The sequence below is a fragment of the Pecten maximus genome, chromosome 13 (genome assembly GCF_902652985.1).
Source record: "Pecten maximus chromosome 13, xPecMax1.1, whole genome shotgun sequence".
Taxonomy (NCBI): domain Eukaryota; kingdom Metazoa; phylum Mollusca; class Bivalvia; order Pectinida; family Pectinidae; genus Pecten; species Pecten maximus.
In genome coordinates, this window is record NC_047027.1 from 6861380 (window position 1) to 6879918 (window position 18539).

General features: G+C 37.7%; 1 protein-coding gene across 1 annotated transcript in view; it reads left to right on the top strand.

Annotated features, from left to right (window-relative positions):
• Window positions 1-18539, top strand: part of LOC117340385 (dynein heavy chain 8, axonemal-like) — a 99285-nt gene that overhangs the window by 70733 nt on the left and 10013 nt on the right. Inside the window, exons 66-79 of the mRNA XM_033902147.1 lie at window positions 155-292; window positions 1514-1641; window positions 6164-6332; window positions 7666-7821; window positions 8176-8331; window positions 9734-9823; window positions 10350-10442; window positions 13314-13418; window positions 15209-15347; window positions 15752-15866; window positions 16239-16429; window positions 17035-17156; window positions 17781-17899; window positions 18149-18351. Coding sequence (XP_033758038.1) covers window positions 155-292; window positions 1514-1641; window positions 6164-6332; window positions 7666-7821; window positions 8176-8331; window positions 9734-9823; window positions 10350-10442; window positions 13314-13418; window positions 15209-15347; window positions 15752-15866; window positions 16239-16429; window positions 17035-17156; window positions 17781-17899; window positions 18149-18351 — 1924 coding nt within the window. The remainder of the gene's footprint in view (window positions 1-154; window positions 293-1513; window positions 1642-6163; window positions 6333-7665; window positions 7822-8175; window positions 8332-9733; window positions 9824-10349; window positions 10443-13313; window positions 13419-15208; window positions 15348-15751; window positions 15867-16238; window positions 16430-17034; window positions 17157-17780; window positions 17900-18148; window positions 18352-18539) is intronic.

Sequence of the window (18539 nt, forward strand, 5' to 3'; positions counted from 1 at the left end):
GCTCATGTTTGGTAATATGCCTTCTCATATACTGTACTTCCATCATTTTTCTATGTTAACTGAAGGCTAACTATGACAAAGTGTTTTGACTAGTAATCAAATCCAGGATATTAAGCAGAATTCAAAGTTTTTGTCTTGTTTTTTTCCTTGTCAGGCCAATTTAGCAAAGCAAGAGGCTCGCCTCCTTGTGGCCACTAATGAGCTGTCCACAGCTCAGGGACAGCTGGATGATAAACAGAAAGAACTTGATGCTGTCCAGGCTATGTACGATGCAGCCATGCAAGAAAAACAGGTACAGACAATGAGACATAAACATTGTAGCCAGAAGTATATATATGGAAGCATGCTTATTGTTAGTGACATAAACAGTATAGATACAGTATATAGGTTCTGTCTATATCAACATCTGTCTTAGCCTGTATAACATTCTGTATATCTGAATAAACTATTGAATATATAGAGGATATCTAACAGTGTCTTCAGTAATACCAAATATATTTCACGAGTGGGGCTAATATTTTGATATTTTTCATGAGTGCGCAGCACGAGTGAAAAATATCAAAATATTAGCCACACGAGTGAAATATATTTGGTTTTACTGAAGACACTGTTAGATATTCTGTTTATTACTTTTTTTATTAACGAAAACCCTACCCCGTATGCTAACTAGGACTACAGTGATCATTTGTAAACAAAAAAGTAGTTTCCCCTGTCCAGGTGCTGACATATATGTCAGGCTTTCTGATTGGTCAATTATTTTGGTATTTTCTAATCATTAATTTGATTGGTCAAATCAGCAAAAGTGATATTTTTAAAATATGATATTCTTCACTAGTGAAAAATATCACTTTTATAGAATGAATAATTTTTGATATTTCACTGGTAAAAATGTAATAAGATATTCTATACATGTATAACATATTTCTTTAATATGATGGTCACATTGTGTATTGGGATACAATATATTTATGTTGGGTCACCTGTATGTGTGGGGTCACCTATATGTGTTGGGTCACCTGTATGTGTGGGGTCAACTGTATGTGTGGGGTCACCTGTATGTGTGGGGTCACCTGTATGTGTTAGGTCACCTGTATGTATGGGGTCAACTGTATGTGTGGGGTCACGTGTATGTGGGGGTAGCCTGTATGTGTGGGGTCACCTGTATGTGTGGGGTCACCTGTATGTGTTAGGTCACCTGTATGTATGGGGTCAACTGTATGTGTGGGGTCACGTGTATGTGTGGGGTCACCTGTATGTATGGGGTCAACTGTATGTGTGGGGGTCACCTGTATGTGTGGGATCACCTGTATGTGTGGGGTCACCTGTATGTGGGGGTAGCCTGTATGTGTGGGTCACCTGTATATGTGTGGGGTCGCCTGTAGGTGTGAGGTCGCCTGTATGTGTGGGATCACCTGTATGTGTGGGGTCACCTGTATGTGGGGGTAGCCTGTATGTGTGAGGTCACCTGTATATGTGTGGGGTCACCTGTATGTTTTGTGTTTTCTATATACAGGACTTGCTGGATGATGCAGAGTCCTGTAGGAGGAGAATGACTGCTGCCTCAACCCTCATCGGGGGTTTAGCTGGGGAGAAGGTTCGATGGACTCAACAGAGCAAGCTTTTCAAATCCCAGATAGAGAGGTAGGTACCTTGTCACGGATATATATCTGCATGTCATCAGTCACTAGATAAAATCTGTTGTCATTATTTTAGAACTCTTGTTCAAGATAATTCTTTCCATATATAGTTTATAGAGCTGAAACGAATAGCAGATTTTTGCATTCAAATATTTGTTTGGTATATTCGAATAGTATTCGAATATTCGGAAGTGTACAGTCGACACTTAAGAAAACGTAATTATTTCTGATTTACTAAGCTTGATAGATGTCTGAAAAGCTTTAATATGTAACAGTGATATATACAACTGAAGAATGGCCAGTACTAAGTTGGAAGCTCACTTTAATAATCGTAAAAAAATTGCCAAATTCACAAATTGACGACAATGTAAACATGGCTGGCCTACCTGATTGACGAGCTTGTGGAAGGAATATTTGCATTATAACACCAATAGATAATTAAAAAAAATCAAGGTTCACTACATTGGGTCCGTATGTAAATGTTCTACATTCAATATACTGGCAAAATAACATGAAATAAAACGACTGCGAACTGTCCACATGGTAAATTTTCCTCTGTCGGTTGGGCGCTTGTAACCGGGAATGTCGCTATTGTTTCAAAGCGTTTTATTGACACTGACGTAATGCATATGGCGCACCACATGGTTGACAGTACTGTACACAGTATGGATATAAAAGATAGCAGCAACTGTACCTTATTTGCGATGTCATGTCAGAAAAATGTTTTTATCTTTTCATTCACGAGTTTTGGAACCTATTCGTGTCAAAATATTTTTATTTACATGTATTTTTATGTTAACTGAATCCTTAATTGGAACGGAAATCTGACGTTTTAACACGTTTTCAATGAGTTTGGCCCGTGGATGATTTGCTATGTTGGATGTATAGTACCTTTGTACGTTAAAATCCCTCATAGCTTACATTCTGCTTAAGATGTATTGGAATTTAGCTGGAAATTCTCACAAACTCAAATGAAACGTTTGTACTATACATGTTTCAGATCAAAGGACTAAAGGGAAGTAAATATCGTACTGAATATTCGAATACGATTCCACTATTCGAATATTCGGGGAATTGGTATTCATTCGTGAACATTCGTTTCAGCTCTAATAGTTTATACCTTGACTAACAGTTATTTACCTCACAAGTCTAAAGCCCCTCACTGACCACAGGCTGGGCTGAAGATACCAGTGAGAAGTAGCTTTATATCAACCATCTTGATTTTCACTGTTTTTCACAGAAAGATGTTACAGACTTACAGTCTGGTGCAATGTGCATTTTTAGCCCACCATCATCAGATGGTGGGCTATTCAAATCGCCTCTCGTCCGTGGTCCGTCCGTAAACAATTCTTGTTATCGCTATTTCTGAGAGGAATCTTTCTCAAATTTTATATACAGGTTCCCTTTGGTCTGTTGTTATGCATATTGCATTTTGGGATTGATCAGAAAACAGCATGGCTGACAAGCAGCCATCTTTGATTTTGACAATTGAAGTTTGTTATCGCTATTTCTAAGAAAGTACTGAAGGTATCTTTCTCAAATTTCATATACTGGTTCCCCTTGGTCTGTCATTATGAATATTGCATGTTGGGACCGATCGGAAAACAACATGGCTGACAGGCAGCCATCTTGGAATTTTGACAATTAAAGGTTGTTATCTCTATTTCTCTGAAAGTACTGAAGGGAACTTTCTCAAATTTCATTTGAAGGTTCCCCTTGGTCTGTAGTTATGCATATTACATTTTGAGAGCCATTGGAAAACAGCATGGCCGACAGACAGCCATCTTGGATTTTGACAGTTGAAGTTTGTTATCGCTATTTCTCAGAAAGTACTGAAGGGATCTTTCTGAAATTTTATATGTAGGTTCCCCTTGGTCCGTAGTTATGCATATTGCATTCTGGTACCGATCGGAAAACAACATGGCCGACAGGCAGCCATCTTGGATATTGACAATTGAAGTTTGTTATCACTATTTTTGAGAAAGTACTGAAGGGATCTTTCTCCAATTTCATATGTAGATTCCCCTTGGTCCGTTGTATTGCATTTTGGGACCAATCTACAACATGGTCACCAGACAGACATTATTGCTAAATCTCAAATTTCATATATATTTCCCTCTTGTTTGAAAGGGTTGTTTCTCAATTTACAATTCAATGGTGGGCACCAAGATCCCTCTGGGATCTCTTGTATTAGGCCCTTTTTGATTTTCTGACATCCTTTCCCCCACCATTACAGGTCCAAAAAGGAATCAAAACTGCTGAACATTGTTTTCTTTATACTTTATCTATAATAAATTTATTAAGATGCAATTAACTTTTATACAATCCTTTCAGACTGGTTGGAGATGTCCTCGTATCTTTTGTACAATCCTTTCAGACTGGTTGGAGATGTCCTCATGTCTTTTATACAATCCTTTCAGACTGGTTGGAGATGTCCTCATATCTTTTATACAATCCTTTCAGACTGGTTGGAGATGTCCTCGTATCTTTTGTACAATCCTTTCAGACTGGTTGGAGATGTTCTCGTATCTTTTGTACAATCCTTTCAGACTGGTTGGAGATGTCCTCATATCTTTCATACAATCCTTTCAGACTGGTTGGAGATGTCCTCATGTCTTGTATACAATCCTTTCAGACTGGTTGGAGATGTCCTCGTGTCTTGTATACAATTCTTTCAGACTGGTTGGAGATGTCCTCGTATCTTTTGTACAATCCTTTCAGACTGGTTGGAGATGTTCTCGTGTCTTGTATACAATCCTTTCAGACTGGTTGGAGATGTCCTCATGTCTTGTATACAATCCTTTCAGACTGGTTGGAGATGTCCTCATGTCTTGTATACAATCCTTTCAGACTGGTTGGAGATGTCGTCATGTCTTTCATACAATCCTTTCAGACTGGTTGGAGATGTCCTCATGTCTTGTATACAATCCTTTCAGACTGGTTGGAGATGTCGTCATGTCTTTTATACAATCCTTTCAGACTGGTTGGAGATGTCCTCATGTCTTGTATACAATCCTTTCAGACTGGTTGGAGATGTCCTCATGTCTTGTATACAATCCTTTCAGACTGGTTGGAGATGTCCTCGTATCTTTTGTACAATCCTTTCAGACTGGTTGGAGATGTTCTCGTATCTTTTGTACAATCCTTTCAGACTGGTTGGAGATGTCCTCTTAACTTTTATACAATCCTTTCAGACTGGTTGGAGATGTCCTCATGTCTTGTATACAATCCTTTCAGAGTGGTTGGAGATGTCCTCATGTCTTGTATACAATATTTTCAGACTGGTCGGAGATGTCCTCGTATCTTTTGTACAATCCTTTCAGACTGGTTGGAGATGTCCTCTTAACTTTTATACAATCCTTTCAGACTGGTTGGAGATGTCCTCATGTCTTGTATACAATCCTTTCAGAGTGGTTGGAGATGTCCTCATGTCTTGTATACAATATTTTCAGACTGGTCGGAGATGTCCTCGTATCTTTTGTACAATATTTTCAGACTGGTCGGAGATGTCCTCATGTCTTGTATACAATATTTTCAGACTGGTCGGAGATGTCCTCGTATCTTTTATACAATCCTTTCAGACTGGTTGGAGATGTCCTCATGTCTTGTATACAATCCTTTCAGACTGGTTGGAGATGTCCTCATGTCTTGTATACAATATTTTCAGACTGGTCGGAGATGTCCTCGTATCTTTTGTACAATCCTTTCAGACTGGTCGGAGATGTCCTCGTATCTTTTGTACAATCCTTTCAGACTGGTTGGAGATGTCCTCGTATCTTTTGTACAATCCTTTCAGACTGGTTGGAGATGTCCTCATGTCTTGTATACAATCCTTTCAGACTGGTCGGAGATGTCCTCGTATCTTTTGTACAATCCTTTCAGACTGGTTGGAGATGTCCTCTTATCTTTTGTACAATCCTTTCAGACTGGTTGGAGATGTCCTCATGTCTTTTGTACAATCCTTTCAGACTGGTTGGAGATGTCCTCGTATCTTTTGTACAATCCTTTCAGTCTGGTTGGAGATGTCCTCTTATCTTTTGTACAATCCTTTCAGACTGCTTGGAGATGTCCTCATGTCTTTTGTACAATCCTTTCAGACTGGTTGGAGATGTCCTCGTATCTTTTGTACAATCCTTTCAGTCTGGTTGGAGATGTCCTCGTATCTTTTGTACAATCCTTTCAGACTGGTTGGAGATGTCCTCATGCCTTTATACAATCCTTTCAGACTGGTCGGAGATGTCCTCGTGTCTTTTGTACAATCCTTTCAGACTGGTTGGAGATTTCCTCGTATCTTTCATACAATCCTTTTAGACTGGTTGGAGATGTCCTCATATCTTTCATACAATCCTTTCAGACTGGTTGGAGATGTCCTCATGTCTTGTATACAATCCTTTCAGACTGGTTGGAGATGTCCTCATGTCTTGTATACAATCCTTTCAGACTGGTTGGAGATGTTCTCGTATCTTTTATACAATCCTTTCAGACTGGTTGGAGATGTCCTCATGTCTTGTATACAATATTTTCAGACTGGTTGGAGATGTCCTAATGTGTACAGGTTTCCTGTCCTACTCGGGACCATTTAACCAGGAATTCCGTACCAAGCTGCTCAATAACTGGCAGAAGGAGTTATCCCACCGACATATTCCCTTCACAAATGACCTCAACCTCATCACAATGCTTGTTGACAATGCCACAGTGAGTATCACAAAGTTATACCAGACATAGACAATTTTGGCTTCAGAATATGGTGCAAAATATAATTGAGGGCTATTCATGTCTGCAGCTCCCCTGTATGATACATATTTTACTGGAATAGTCCTGGACCAGTATCTCAGAATTTTAGGTCGCCCGAGATGAAGTCTCAAGTGACCTATTCTAATCACCTTTTGTCCGTCGTCTGTAAAAAATTTACATTTTCAACTTCTTCTTCAAAACCCCTAAACCAAATTCAATGAAATTTAGCTGGAAGCTTCTATGGCTAAAGGTCAACCAAAATTGTGAATTATATGGTCCCTACACCCAAGGGGTCTGAGGGGCAGGGCTAAAATGGGTCAAATTGACTTTTTCAAAAATCTTCTTTTCTACTCTCCGATATGGTACAATCAAACACTCTTCATAGATGGAGGGGTCTTATGGTGCTTTACCAAAATTGAATTTCATGACCCTGGGGACTCATGTTTGCCCCTGAGAGGGGGTAAACTTTACTGTAGTTTGTATAGGGAAATCACATTTTTGACTATTATTTGTTGGATTTGTATTGGAACTCATTCTAACCTGGTTAACATTATCAGCATTGGATAACAGTTGATGGTACACATATGTTGGCCCTGACTGGCCCTGACTAACCCCGAGGGATGGGATGTTGTTGGATGTTCATGTAACATATTAGGAATGACCATCTAGATTTTACTTATATTGAGCTACATTTGGAGGAAGGAATTGGTCAGTAGTATGACTGAGTTACGTAGTCGGCCATAACTATTAAGTAATGATGGGTCATAGTGACGTTGCCATAAGTATATCACAGAAGTGAAGTTGCCATTCCTCAAGTTTATTTAAGTTATAATGACATTCCAGATCACAAAATATTACACAGTCAGTACACATCCACTCACAGTATCATCCATATTTAGAACTATCCAATATCTATAATACTAATAGCGAGTCTAAATATATGATCAAAACACTGTAGGCAAATGATCTCAATAGAATGGAACCTAGATAAGAACAAAAATAGAACCTTATTTTCGGCACTTAGCCCTCACTATATACACACGTAGGTGCCCCTTGTCCCTGGCGGAGGACACCCCTAGTCAGACTCCCTATATATAGGGATCTCAAGAGATTTAGCTTATTATAACTGTGCTTAACAGAATCTTTCATTTGACCAGTAAAGATAATTTAATGGTGTGTGCCAAGATCTGGCACTCAGATCTTTTGGTTATTATGTCATGAAGCCATTGAAGAAAAAAGTATAAAACATAAACACTGCACTTTTGTTAATGAGTAATTTTATTTCTTGTTCTAGATAGGTGAGTGGAATATCCAAGGTCTGCCTAATGATGAGCTGTCCATACAGAATGGTATTGTCACTACCAAAGCATCCCGCTATCCTCTGCTGGTAGACCCTCAGGGCCAGGGCAAAACATGGATCAAGAACAGAGAGAAAGATCGCGACCTCCAGGTCAGTTAGATAAGTTTTACAAAATGCTTGTGCTTATTTCCTGTGTCACTCATCTTAATATTCGATCCTAAGAACCAAAATTAAGAAAAATGCAGATTTTTAAGCATTTCCCCGAAAATAGACACATTTCTGGGAACCATGCAACCATTGACCTGAGGACCGATCAGAAATTGATCAAAATATTAAATGCATGGCCTTTCACTTCATAACATTGTTACAAAGGTTCAGTTTGACCACATGTATTCTGTGGCTAGTAATATTGTAGCCTCCATCAGAAAGATACATTTGTATATAACTATTTGCAATGTAACATTAATTTTGTACCCACCGATAATAATGTATAATCTTACACAGGTCACCTCTCTGAACCACAAGTACTTCCGTACCCATCTTGAGGATGCCTTGTCTCTGGGACGCCCTCTCCTGCTAGAAGATGCTGAGGAGGAACTTGACCCAGCTCTTGACAATGTCTTGGAAAAAAATTTCATCAAATCAGGTTCAACATTCAAAGTAAGTTCAAGGGGGGACTTGTATGAAGATATACATAGGTTTGCATGCAAATCTAATTACTCTACCAGGTAATCTCAAATCTAGTTACTCTACCAGGTAATCTCAAACTAGTTACTCTACCAGGTATTAAATCTCAAATCTAGTTTCTTAACCAGGTAATCTCAAATCCAGTTTAATTCACCAGGTAATCTCAAATCTAGTTACTGTACCAGGTAATCTCAAATCTAGTTACTCTACCAGGTAATCTCAAATCTAGTTAATCTACCAGGTAATCTCAAATCTAGTTACTCTACCAGGCATTCTCAAATCTAGTTACTCTACCAGGTAATCTCAAATCTAGTTACTCTACCAGGTAATCTCAAATCTAGTTACTCTACCAGGTAATCTCAAATCTAGTTACTCTACCAGGCATTCTCAAACTAGTTACTCTACCAGGTAATCTCAAATCTAGTTTCTTTACCAGGTAATCTCAAATCTAGTTTCTTTACCAGGTAATCTCAAATCTAGTAACTGTACCAGGTAATCTCAAATCTAGTTTAATTCACCAGGTAATCTGAAATCTAGTTACTCTACCAGGTAATCTCAAATCTAGTTACTCTACCAGGTAATCTCAAATCTAGTTACTCTACCAGGTAATCTCAAATCTAGTTACTCTACCAGGTAATTTCAAATCTAGTTACTCTACCTGGTAATCTCAAATCTAGTTACTGTACCAGGTAATCTCAAATCTAGTTACTCTACCAGGTAATTTCAAATCTAGTTACTCTACCAGGTAATTTCAAATCTAGTTACTCTACCAGGTAATCTCAAATCTAGTTACTCTACCAGGTAATTTCAAATCTAGTTACTCTACCTGGTAATCTCAAATCTTGTTACTCTACCAGGTAATCTCAAATCTAGTTACTCTACCAGGTAATTTCAAATCTAGTTACTCTACCTGGTAATCTCAAATCTAGTTACTGTACCAGGTAATCTCAAATCTAGTTACTCTACCAGGTAATTTCAAATCTAGTTACTCTACCTGGTAATCTCAAATCTAGTTACTGTACCAGGTAATCTCAAATCTAGTTACTATACCAGGTAATCTCTCACCAACATTGGATCTTCAGTTTGATAGAATTCATTTTCAGAAGAACCATTCCCTTCTGTTGTGAAATAATCAAAGAAATTGCCAAATTGTCAAAACACCTTAGATAGATTCCATATGCATATTGTAAGTATAAGCTAGGATCTTGGCAAATAAATCAATCATCTAAAATAAGCTCAAACTTGGTACAATAATTGTTTTGGTTAAAACTAATCATGATTGAATGAGTTTTTGGTGTACTTTTGATGAAATATGTTGTTTAAGATTTATTGACTCAAGTTATCAATATGAGTCTTTATCCTCATTGATTTGTAGGTCAAAGTAGGAGACAAAGAATGTGATGTGATGAATGATTTTTACCTGTATATCACCACCAAACTGCCAAACCCTTCCTACACTCCAGAAGTAAGTGTTACCGAGGGACAGTCTCCCAGTAAACAGCCAGAGAAGTTTAATTTAGTTCAATGTGGAATTTTGCATTTTATTGATTTAAAAGTGTTAAATAGGTCAGATACTATTGGACAGGGAAGAAGTGAGACCTGGAGTTGATCAGGATTTATACAACATTATGCATTATTAAACTAAAAGAAACCATGAATTAATGGGAAATATCTATGTTAGATTCAGTATTGAATAAAGTTTTAGCTTGAATGATATTGTAGTAATTCCTGATTTAAGACATTTATGTAATAACATTGGTATTGTTACATACTGTAAGATTGTTTATTTATTACTGCGTTATAAAGATGACTTTTTGTCATTGTGTTACTATGTTAAGACTGAAGGCACTGTCTATGTGTAACTAGGTGAGTGTCATTGTGTTACTTTGTTAAAACTGAAAGGACTGTCTATGTGTAACTAGGTGAGTGTCATTGTGTTACTATCATCATAATTTATGCTAAAACTGAAAGGACTATTTATGTGTTACTAGGTGAGTGCCAGGACAGCCATCATCGACTTCACTGTCACTATGAAGGGTTTAGAGGATCAGCTACTAGGTCGCGTCATCATGACAGAGAAAAATGTAGGTAGACAACAGTTCTACTTTAATTTTCATTCTGCTTATTTTGTAAAGACATTTTAGTGTTTTGGGGATGTTTAGGGGAGACAATTTTGCAAATTCTTTGAGTTTTGATGAAATTATCACATTAGATATCGGAGCAATTTAAGCTGATTTGCCTGCCTTGAAAGTCATGTACCACAGTTCCAATCACAACACTTTGCATCCAATGGCCCCATGGTCCCCTCTAAAATGATCCCTGTGTTTTCAAATTGCCACTTTCTTGTAAAAGTATAAAACATTCCTTGATACGCAAACACAAAACTCTAATCATCATGGTTATGGACCGAACATTATCTGTTTTCACCAATTCTATACATGGATCACAAGTCTGTGATGCATTTTTTAAACCAGTTTCAGGCCTCTACCAAAATATGATGATTGTTGTCTCAGCTGGTAGTTCTTTATTTGTGAGTGAGCAGTAGTTATAAGATTGTCAGTGGTTCACGCAGTAGTACCATCACTCGGACCAGCTGATGTTTACCGTATAAGAGAGATGCGTTTATGTACAGGGACTGTTGGTTGACTGTGCCAAGCTCATGATAGATGTCCAGGGCTCAAAGTGTTCTCAAAGTGGTGCCTATTTTAGTGGCCATGGCACCATCAATTCACCATTGGCGACCAGTTATTGACCTATAAGGTACTTTCATGGCCCCTGAAAAATTTTGGAAATATGCAATTGTGTTAATCTTTCAAAGGTTACAGTCAATGCTAAACTTATGTTCACAATCGAAAAAGTTGCAGAAATATTATACTGTATTAAAGAATTAAAAGATTTTATTTTAAGTTAAGACAACTTGGCTGGGGATTTATTTTTCCAATTGGCGCCTAGATTTTATGACTTGGTTGCCAAATATAGGCCACCTGGTTAAATTATTCACTTTGAGACCTAATGTTACTGTGTTATAACAGTGATGTGTTTTATGTACAGGAACTGGAGGCTGACCGTGCCAAACTCATGTTAGATGTTACTGTGTAATAACAGTGATGTGTTTTATGTACAGGAACTGGAGGCTGACCGTGCCAAACTCATGTTAGATGTTACTGTGTAATAACAGTGATGTGTTTTATGTACAGGAACTGGAGGCTGACCGTGCCAAACTCATGTTAGATGTTACTGTGTAATAACAGTGATGTGTTTTATGTACAGGAACTGGAGGCTGACCGTGCCAAACTCATGTTAGATGTTACTGTGTAATAACAGTGATGTGTTTTATGTACAGGAACTGGAGGCTGACCGTGCCAAACTCATGTTAGATGTTATTGTGTAATAAAAGTGATGTGTGTTTTGTACAGGAACTGGAGGCTGACCGTGCCAAACTCATGTTAGATGTTATTGTGTAATAACAGTGATGTGTGTTTTGTACAGGAACTGGAGGCTGACCGTGCCAAACTCATGTTAGATGTTACTGTGTAATAACAGTGATGTGTTTTATGTACAGGAACTGGAGGCTGACCGTGCCAAACTCATGTTAGATGTTACTGTGTAATAACAGTGATGTGTTTTATGTACAGGAACTGGAGGCTGACCGTGCCAAACTCATGTTAGATGTTACTGTGTAATAACAGTGATGTGTGTTATGTACAGGAACTGGAGGCTGACCGTGCCAAACTCATGTTAGATGTTACTGTGTAATAACAGTGATGTGTTTTATGTACAGGAACTGGAGGCTGACCGTGCCAAACTCATGTTAGATGTTACTGTGTTATAACAGTGATGTGTTTTATGTACAGGAACTGGAGGCTGACCGTGCCAAACTCATGTTAGATGTCACAGTGTAATAACAGTGATGTGTTTTATGTACAGGAACTGGAGGCTGACCGTGCCAAACTCATGTTAGATGTTACTGTGTAATAACAGTGATGTGTTTTATGTACAGGAACTGGAGGCTGACCGTGCCAAACTCATGTTAGATGTCACAGTGTAATAACAGTGATGTGTTTTATGTACAGGAACTGGAGGCTGACCGTGCCAAACTCATGTTAGATGTTACTGTGTAATAACAGTGATGTGTTTTATGTACAGGAACTGGAGGCTGACCGTGCCAAACTCATGTTAGATGTTACTGTGTAATAACAGTGATGTGTTTTATGTACAGGAACTGGAGGCTGACCATGCCAAACTCATGTTAGATGTTACTGTGTAAATTAACAGTGATGTGTTTTATGTACAGGAACTGGAGGCTGACCGTGCCAAACTCATGTTAGATGTTACTGTGTAATAACAGTGATGTGTTTTATGTACAGGAACTGGAGGCTGACCGTACCAAACTCATGTTAGATGTTACTGTGTAATAACAGTGATGTGTTTTATGTACAGGAACTGGAGGCTGACCATGCCAAACTCATGTTAGATGTTACTGTGTAATAACAGTGATGTGTTTTATGTACAGGAACTGGAGGCTGACCGTACCAAACTCATGTTAGATGTTACTGTGTAATAACAGTGATGTGTGTTTTATGTACAGGAACTGGAGGCTGACCGTACCAAACTCATGTTAGATGTTACTGTGTAATAACAGTGATGTGTTTTATGTACAGGAACTGGAGGCTGACCGTACCAAACTCATGTTAGATGTTACTGTGTAATAACAGTGATGTGTTTTATGTACAGGAACTGGAGGCTGACCGTGCCAAACTCATGTTAGATGTTACTGTGTAATAACAGTGATGTGTTTTATGTACAGGAACTGGAGGCTGACCGTACCAAACTCATGTTAGATGTTACTGTGTAATAACAGTGATGTGTTTTATGTACAGGAACTGGAGGCTGACCATGCCAAACTCATGTTAGATGTTACTGTGTAAATTAACAGTGATGTGTTTTATGTACAGGAACTGGAGGCTGACCGTGCCAAACTCATGTTAGATGTTACAGTGAACAAGAGGAAGATGCAGGAATTGGAGGATAATCTTCTGTACAAACTCACCAGCACTAAGGTAACAATCCAACCAACATTTGCTGTGTGTTTATTCTGTAATTATATTTTAGTTTGATTGACTTTCTAAGCTGCTGCATAAAAAAAAATTAGTACAGTCGAACCCGGATATATTGAAATGCTTGGGGAATGAAAAATACTTCAAATTAACCGGTTTTCAATATAACCAGGATCCAGCCTTTTGCTGACATATTTCAGTACCGCGCTACGTCAAACAACACACCATTAATCAATATAGTTGATTTTACTTAGTCAGGGCAAATTTGTTGCAAATAAACTGGTTTAGGTTTGGGTTTATGGTTTAAACCTGGTTTTCAAAACGGTTTGTAAACTAAAACTGGTTTGCTCTTGAGAAACAAATGCGAAATTCTAGTTTTCAATATGGTGTCTTTGGGAGAAAAAGCTTCAGAGCAGTATTTGAAACGTTAATACCTCCTGAACGCACAAAAATTCCCCGAATCCCAAATTATGTTGAAGACATACTTCCACAATTCAATGCAATGACAAACACAAGGGAACACTGTCATACCAATGGGAAAACAATTATTAATATTTATAATTTATATTTTATTTGTCCAGTCAAATGACACTACAAGCCATAGCTGGCAAGTTTGGAGTACGTAGCGCACTTCAAGAGCACATTCTGCATGTTGACAACATTCGCCATCTTGTTTTCAGAAACGAAACCTTCCAAACCACAACCGGTGGTGGTTTGAATGGTTTAATAAACTAGTTTAGGTTTATCAGAAACAAATGAATGAACCGGTTTCAGTTTAAATGTGGTTTGAAACTGGTTTACTCAACAAATGGAAAGTTTACAGAACCGGTTCGAAACTAAAACTGGTTTTAGGAGAACAAATTCGCCCTCAGTATTTGCAATCGGTTCCAAAATGATAATAGTTTCACAGTTTATAAAAAATAATGTTAAGTTCGACGGGAGAAGTTTTCGACTGTTGCTTGTTTTTGTTTATGTTGAGTTCGCAGACACACGTGAGAACAGGTTCAGGTACATCCTGGCTACTTTCCAAGAACTACCGTCTGAAATCGGACATGTGCGTCGATGATAGATGGATTTTCACGAATTGTTTGAGGGTTGTTGTCAATATCACTGTTCTGGTTACGTTGTTGTCATTTTCTGTCGAATCCCTAATAATGGCCTCGTCATTTGTAATTGTCTCGTGTGTAGTTAAATGAGAGTCAATTTCGATGTATATATGTATTAGAAGCCAAGATAAGCTGTATCCCTCACGGTATATTCGTAAACAAATACAGATTCATGCTCATAACGAACGCATTTAAAGATTAAAAGTCACAATATATTTGTATTGTATAAATCAGCATTTCATTTTTACCTATCTATTGATCAGACGCACATACTGTAACGGCCGGTAATTATATAATCTAAGCCAGTCTTGGCGACTTTCAATACTTTCCTTTCAAATAAAGTGATATTTCAAATAAACCAATTTCAATATAACCGATGAAACAATACAAAGACAAAGAAGGCATTTGGACGGGGATTTTATTTCACTTAAAATTAAACGATATTTCAATATATCCAATTTCAAATTAAGTGGGTTCGACTGTATACAATAATCTATCATTATTTTTCAAATCCACATAATTCCTGATCAGTTTGATAAATCACTGAACCGGTAAATAACAGGTGATTCAATGATTGAAATAACTTCCTGGATTTAAAAAATTATTAAAAGTGCAAACTAAAGTATCATGTTTGTTATTTTTTTGAAAAATTAATAAAGACATTTCCAAAACCAAAATATTTGACAGGGCTCACTGGTGGACGATGAGTCCCTCATACAAGTACTGTCCAACACCAAGGTCACTGCAGCTGAGGTCAGTGAGAAATTGACTGTGGCCGCAGAAACTGAGATCAAGATCAATGAAGCCAGAGAGGAGTACAGACCCGGTAAACTAATACTGACCTTCTCAAGTCCAAATTGATAGCTGTTTAGTAGTGATGATAGATTACTGTTTCATAGTCTGAACAAGATATCTGAATTCATTACTTTCACAGTATAGAATTATTACATTTTTTTTCCAGACCCCACCACCTATCAAATATTAAAACATATTATACATAAGGAATGCTAGAAAATTGAAATTTACTCCACCATTACCACCACCTCTTTAAATTTTTATATAAGTGCCTCCTATACCTCCCACTCAGATATTTCTGAAAAAGCCATTAGTAGGAAAGGTTGTTTGCCAGAAACAATTTATCTCCATGGAGAAACTTGATGTGCTTAGATGAAAACTTCTGTAACAGTGGATTTAGGAATTGTTATGATGTTGTTTGATCTATTGGCACAGTGGCCACACGAGGTAGTATCTTGTATTTCCTCGTCTGTGACATGAGTATGGTCAACAAGATGTACCAGACTTCCCTCAAACAGTTCCTTGGCCTATTTGACATCTCTATGCAAAAGTAAGACTGCACTTCCATCACAAAACTCATTTGATGTCATCTTCTTGTCATGATTGCCTAGTAGTCTATTCTGTCAGAAGACATTTTAGCCGACCCAATCCTACTGTTACTCCAAAGAATATTTATTTAGTAATTAAGTGGACAATAATTTGCTATTTTGATTTATTTGAAATCAACTTGTCATGAGAACAAAATGAGGTATTTCATATGAATCTTTATATTAAGACCTTATAAATTATTGTAATTAACTCTACCATTATATCTAGAGGATACATCTGTAATCTGTCAAGCCTACTGGGCCACTCTCCTTGTTAATGAATCTTTGGAAGTAATACATACAAACATTTGTTTTTTGTCACTAACATTTGACAGATCTGAGAAAAGCCCAGTACCAGCCAAGAGGATCAACAACATCATAGAGTTCCTGACATATGAGGTTTTCCGTTACACCTGTCGTAGTTTATATGAGGAGCACAAGTTCCTCTTCACACTGCTTGTTACCTTCAAAATCAACATACAGAAGGGACAGGTTAGACCCAAGGAGTTCCAGACATTCATCAAAGGTACTTGTCCTCCGTTTCAGATTCCTGATGTCCTCATGAAGGCTGCTACACTATATTCAACCCCAATTCAAAAATCAAATGATATTTCCAAAGAAAGTATTTTGAGTAAATTTGAATCAGATTGAAGAAAGTATCTGTTAGTGTTATTAGTGATTTGATGTTTGAATGTGACCAAAGAAATTATCTTGTGAGTAGAAGTTTGGATATGACTGAAGAAAGTATCTGTCAGTGAGTAGAAATTTTAATCAGATAGAAAAAAGTATCGTAGTGAATGGTAGTTTGAATGTGAAGGAGGAAAGTATCAGACAGAGTACTGGGCTTTTTCTCACTGGTTTGGGATGGGGGCATTTTGTCTCATTTTGAGAAGAGGTTTGGGGAATTGGGAATTATTTTTTTGTGATAAACTGCCAACTTTATGAATTTGTCTTTGGTATTAAATAATGTCAATTACGGATGAGGCCCATTAACCACCTCAGAAAAAGCCCAGAAGTAAAAGTTTGAATCCGATTGAAGAAAGGATTGAAGTGGAATTTTGAATATGACCAAAGGAAGTATCTGATTAGTAGATTTGTTGTTGATCTTTTATTGGGTTGGTGTGATGACAGGTGGTGCTGCATTGGATCTGAATGCTGTCACTCCAAAACCAGCACGGTGGATCATGGACATGACATGGCTCAATCTCGTACAGCTCAGCGGACTCCCTCAATTCAGTGAGATTCTAAATCAGGTACTTGCCTGTTTTCCATTCAGTCTACATGAATATTGATTTAAAAGATTTCAATTTACAAATTACTAGACTGAGGTAAATTCAAGTGCAATTATGACTTCTAAGTTGTATAATAGAAAAGACAAAAATCACTGGTTGGAAATCACTTACAAAATATTAATTGAAATACATACACAAAATCTCAGTTCTGTTGGGCTAATTCTCAAAGTCACTGCTTCTTTGTATTGTAAATTTAACCACAATTCAGAATTCAGCCACAATTCAGTTCAATTTCAATTTAATTCATCATCTGTTGGTATCAGTTCACATGTTGGTATCAACACCTTGTAATATCTTATTCACTGCTGACATGACTTTCAATACAAATGTCGAAACTTAATGTTTGGAAATATTTAGATGGTGGGCCACTATTATAATGATACTGTGGTTTATATTTTCTGAGCTTATGATAAAATTGTGAAGATTAAGGTGTATCATTTTGAAGGTATAGTTTGGCAGAATTGACTGCCATTTTTTTATTCTTATGTTTCTTTAAGTAACAGATTTTTTTAAACCCGATTGGTGCCCCTGATGTTGCTAATACAAGTGAAGGAAATGCATGGTAATGCTATAACATCTGTTTAGGTATCCCGCAACGAAAAAGGATGGAAAGCATGGTTTGATACCGAGGCTCCAGAGGAGGAGCAGATCCCAGACGGTTACAGTGCTTCACTTGATTCCTTCCGCAAACTGCTGCTCATCAGGTAAGCACTCTCGATACACTCTTTCTGGGTTGAGGAATATATTTTGGAAAATTTTGTCTCCGTATATTTTTGTCAGGATTGATTGAATAAGGAATTTCTGTAATTATTGTCAGTGATCTCTTCAGTCCTTTTTATGGAAAACATGTTGGATGATGCAGTTTTAGTTTTGGTTTGAGTAGAAGGGTTGAGATGAGATAAGTATTTAGAACCAGCAGTGATTATAATACAATTTATGTATGTTGGTTTTAGATCCTGGTGTCCAGACAGAACCATTCCTCAGGCCAGAAAGTTTATTGGGGACGCAATGGGTTTGCAATATGCAGAATCCGTCATACTCAACTTAGAGGCAACATGGCAAGAGAGTGACAACAGAACACCCCTCATATGTCTACTGTCTATGGGATCCGACCCAACCAACCAGATAGAAGGGCTCTGTAAGAAGCTAAATCTAGGTAAGTCTTCGACCTACCAGATAGAGGGCTCTGTAAGAAGCTAAATCTAGGTAAGTCTTGACCCAACCTTCCAGATAGAGGGGCTCTGTAAGAAGCTAAATCTAGGTAAGTCTTGACCCAACCTACCAGATAGAAGGGCTCTGTAAGAAGCTAAATCTAGGTAAGTCTTGACCCAACCTACCAGATAG